Source organism: Larimichthys crocea, chromosome X, assembly GCF_000972845.2.
Source record: "Larimichthys crocea isolate SSNF chromosome X, L_crocea_2.0, whole genome shotgun sequence".
Lineage (NCBI taxonomy): Eukaryota > Metazoa > Chordata > Actinopteri > Sciaenidae > Larimichthys > Larimichthys crocea.
The window spans coordinates 283575-288574 of NC_040020.1; the positions used below are offsets into that span (position 1 = coordinate 283575).

The 5000-nt window shown below is 42.7% G+C and overlaps 1 protein-coding gene across 1 annotated transcript in view; it reads right to left on the reverse strand.

Moving 5' to 3' along the window:
• Positions 1 to 5000, reverse strand: part of LOC104931506 (thyrotropin-releasing hormone-degrading ectoenzyme) — a 175634-nt gene that overhangs the window by 5798 nt on the left and 164836 nt on the right. The window contains exons 18-19 of the mRNA XM_027283348.1: positions 2511 to 2651; positions 2343 to 2424 (exon numbers count right to left, since the gene is read on the reverse strand). Coding sequence (XP_027139149.1) covers positions 2343 to 2424; positions 2511 to 2651 — 223 coding nt within the window. The remainder of the gene's footprint in view (positions 1 to 2342; positions 2425 to 2510; positions 2652 to 5000) is intronic.

The following is a 5000-nucleotide window of genomic DNA, read 5'->3' on the forward strand; positions in this document are numbered from 1 at the left end:
GACTTACTACTCTATCTACAGTTGGTAGGAGAAGAAGAAAATATTAAGTATTAAGTAATATTTTTTTCTTCTCCTACCAACTGTGGATGAAGTAGTAAGTCCCCCTTTATTATAGTCCCAGTCTAAGTCGAGCGGTCTTTTATTTTGAAACGTTTTTTTTATTTCGAAATGACCGTATTAAATAAAACAGAAATAACTAATTAATTCTTGTGCGGCCCGGTACTGATTGATCCACGGACCGGTACCGGTCCGCGGCCCGGGGGTTGGGGACCACTGCTCCAAAGAACCTTCAGAAGCAAAAAAAAGGATGAAAAGGTTCTCCAGAGAACTTATCAAGAACCGTTTTTTCTTGTGTACAGACAAAACGTGATCTCTCTGATGTCAAGTTGAAACGTGTGGAGTAACATGAAGCGTATCTTATTATCTGAAGCTCAGACCCTTCCGTACTTTACTTGTCTAGTTTCATTTCCTGGACACCTGGGTGGGAGGAATGATTGATTTGATCCCATAAACACTCGTCAAACTAAGAGCGTATTTCTATAAATACATAAAAAGACCTGAGACAGTAAAAAATCCCCAAAATGACGACAACTATGAACCAAAACACACACTTATAGGATTCTTTGTGATCTCCTTTTGATATCTAATATAATGTTGTTTCACTTCACTGAACTTCTCCTATATCTAATATAATGTTGTTTCACTTCACTGAACTTCTCCTAAAAACAGCTTGAAGCCCGACTCCCATTTTGAAAACCATTTAAAGGTTTTAAAGAAACTCCACGACTCCAGCAGAAGAATTGTCGGACATATAATGTGTTATTCTAGCCCAGATCGTCAGGCGGCCGGCAGGTCAAAGAGGTTTCTTGATGTTTTAGTGAAGAGAAGACTTTCCTCTTTCAGCTCCAGTTAAACGGCGACGTTCCATAAAGAAAATGTGGATTATTAAAGTTAAAGGGTCGTTTAAAAAGGTTCATAATTAGAGGTAGAACTTGGAGCATGAAAGTCGAGGCGTCAAAGGGAAACTTTGTCTAGTGAGAGGTGAGAAATGAGAGAGAAACTCTGCTAAATGAAGAGAATTAAATCTATATTTGAAGCCGAGGACTGAACTTATTGTTGCTCAGACTTTGACAGATTCACTGAAGCGCTTTAATTCGCTTCGTATCGTCGACTCCTCCTTTACTCCTCTCTCTACTCCCTCTTTCTGTTTTTTACCTGTCCTTCCTCCTGTGACTCACCACTTTCATAATTTGCTCAGTGGGCGACTTTTCTTAAAAAACATAAACAAACAAATAAATAAATAAAAGCATTCTCTTCTTTTGAGGCAGGTTTTTGTATTCAGGGGTCCCATTTAATTCCCGGTGTTTCTGTTCAGAGGCTGCACAGACACTAAAGCCCACACTGAGGCGGCTTTGTGTTAGCGAGTATTCATCACAAAAAACACAAAAAAAAGAAAAAGAAAAAGAGATTTTTTTTTATCCAGAAACGCTCTTAAGCCTTTTCTCTCTGTAGAAAATGAGGTTGGGAACATTACAGAGCCGCGTTCAAAACAAACTTTTCTTTTCTACTTTCTGTTTCATGAAAGTGAATAGAAATGTAGCCTGACAGAGGAACAATGCACACGATCGCTGCGTCATCATCTCTGAATGAGCAACAACAGATTTTGGATCTTCGCTCTCGTCTGAAGGACTCGAGGTCCTGTACACAATAAAAAAAATGGCAAAACTGGAATTTTACCGTAAACATACGGTCTAACTTCTTCTAATATTACAGTAAAAGGATATTAGTGCATGTTTAAGGTTGGTGTTTCATTCCATGTCAGTCAGATTTGACCATGACAGTAAAAGACCGTAATATTTTAAGGTATAATTAAGTCTCTAATATAAAAAAGTTCTTTATTCTGTATAGATAAATGTTTTAAAGGCAGTTTTCCCGTATACAGGAAAACACAGTCATACTTTACGGTCTTTTACCGTCGTAGTTTTGCGGTTTTTCACCGTAAAGTCTACAGAAATGTTTTACAGTGCAGCTGACTCTCTCAGCTCTCATGTAGCGGCATTAATCTCGACTGCTGAGCGAGCTCGCATTCAGCAAACATCGCAGAGCTCTGTGGTCTCACCTGTGCCACGAGCATGCTGTTTAATCAGCACCTCACCTGTCACCTGTCACCTGTCGTCCCGGTGGAGGAGAGCGTAATGAACCTTTTGTGTGCAGAGAAAGTCTCAGATTTTCTTTTTTTTTACTCTTACTCGTGAAAAATGAGAGTGAGACTAGAAGTGACACAGGTGTTATTTCTTCTTGTGAAAGCCGCCGCAGGGCCTCCGTAAAGTTCGTGTCTTTACCTCGTTGAGCTCTTTGTCGGTGTTCAGGAACTCTGTGACTCCACCGATGAGCTTTGAATTCATAAACAACGCCTCGCCGTACCTGAGCGGAGACGGGGAGACACAGTTAGGCGTTTTGTCTGGTCGCGGTTCAGACGTGCGTCCATGTGGACGGACAGACGGACTCACCGTGCGTTCAGGACGTCCCACTTTTCTCTGAAATACTTCCAGGCGAGGTTTCGACCCTGAGGGTTTCGGCCCACGTGGATGATGACGTCGATCACATCCTGTTCTGGGACCAGGTCGGAGGTCAGAGACAGGTTCAGTAACCTGGGAGACGGAGAAAGAGAGAGACAGCCAAGCTCGGTTACCATGGTGACGATTATTACACGGCGGTAACGGTGAACTAAAAATGTAAAATTAGACGTTAGCACCGCTCAGGATGATAATTAGCAGCTGCTGGTTAAATTTCAATGACCAAAACTGTTAATTAGAGTTAAAACAAAAAGTAAACAGGCCGCCTGGAAAGATATTTTTTCAAACACAGGCAGAAAGGTCACGTCGTTTGATGGAAAAGCATTTTGTGTTGAGTCCTGCCGGAGGGCTACAGTAATCTGATTACTCCTGAGAGATTTACAGAAACCTGCCGACCACATTGTTCGCAGAATCCCCAAAGTTCAGACGTGTAAATACGTTCATCCTGAAATAAAGTGTTTTCATATCAGAGCAGGTTTGCACTGAAAGGAGCAAAATAAACATGAAGTTAAAATATAAAGTATTAAAACAGAAACAATGTAAATAATATAAATACACACTTATCAGTTTAACTTCATGTTTGACTCTGTTTTCATTTCTCTTCATATTTCTGTGTGTGTGTGTGTGTGTGTGTGTGTGTATATATGTGTGTGTGTGTGTGTGTGTGTGTGTGTGTGTGTGTTTTCATTAAAGCCCCAAATCAATTTTCTCTCTCTTTTTTCCCACAATCCCTCTGTGCTGAAACCATTTCCTGTGTGACCAATCAGTGTGTATCTGTGCTGCGGTTTTGATTTTTTTGTGTGGGCCGCAGAGAGAGAATGTGTGTGTGTGTGTGTGTGTGTGTGTGTGTGTGTGTGCTGCTATCTGAACATGCAGTACTACCTCTCTGATTGCAGAACAGTTTACTGTGGCTGGAAAATCAATACCACACACACACACACACACACACACACACACACACACACACACACACCGATCCGTCTCACTGTACAGTTCTGGATGTGTGTGAGATCCATCCTCGCTATTTTTCTCAACGAGAGATAGCAGCAGTTAGCTCCTGATAAAATACTCTACTGTGAACACACACACACACACACACACACACACACACACACACACAGATTTATGTACAGTACATGGCCTCGGGCTGCACCTTCATTTAACTTGTCGTGTGCCGTGAAAGTCAACTTAAAGGTCCAGTGTGTCGGATTCAGAGGGCTCGATTTACATAATATAATATTCATAAATCTGTTAATCAACATTTAATCACCTGAACATGAGAATCTCTTTTTGTTACTTTAGCAAGAGACTACGTCCAGGTTTTAGACAGTCTGCAGGGACGTCACAGAGACTACGTCCAGGTTTTAGACAGTCTGCAGGACGCCACGGAGACCACGTCCAGGTTTTAGACAGTCTGCAGGGACGTCACAGAGACTACGTCCAGGTTTGAGACAGTCTGTGGGGACGTCACAGAGACTACGTCCAGGTTTTAGACACACTGCGGGGACGTCACGGAGACTATGTCCAGGTTTTAGACAGTCTGTGGGGACGTCACAGAGACTACGTCCAGGTTTTAGACAGTCTGCGGTCACAGAGACTACGTTGAAGTTTTAGACAGTCCATGGGGACGTCACAGAGACTACGTCCAGGTTTTAGACAGTCTGTGGGGACGTCACGGAGACTACGTCCAGGTTTTAGACAGCCTGCGGGGACGTCACAGAGACTACGTCCAGGTTTTAGACAGTTTTGCAACCACCTTCTGTCCTTCAGGAAGAAGAGGAGACGCTGAATCGTCCTTTAAGTGGACAATAAGACTCGTCCACATTTCCACATTAACAATGGGATGAAATATGAACGTGGCAAACCTGCGGACAAGTCTCACCAAACTCTGCAGCTCCTTTCAGCTCTGCACAGAGTGTTAGTGCCGATCAACGTTTTGTTCCAATGCAGCTTTACAGTTCTGGTTCAGCTCTCATTAATCTGCAGCAGCAGCAGCTGTTTACAGTAAATAAGCTCCGATAAAGCCGCTGTACACTACCTGCCTCGCACTAAACAGCAGACACACACAGTCAGAGGCGACCCGGTGAACATTGTGGAGCGTTTAGCAGCTAAAGAGACAGATATTTACCTCAGGACAACGTGGTGGAGACCAAAAACAGAGACAGGAACACACACACGAGTCCAAATGAACGATGATGTTGCCTTGTGTCTGCTGGAGGTGTGAACAGGAAGCAGTTTCCCTCACAGCAGCTCGCTGATGGATAAACTACAGCTGCTTTCTTTTGTTGTCGTACGTCCTCATGAATGAAAGTGTGTCTGAAAGATGCAATCAACATCGCTAAACTAAAATTTACTAACTTAAAGTTACTCTTTAAACCTGTAATAACTTTTTTTGGTCACTTGGGGGCAGCAGAAACAAGACAT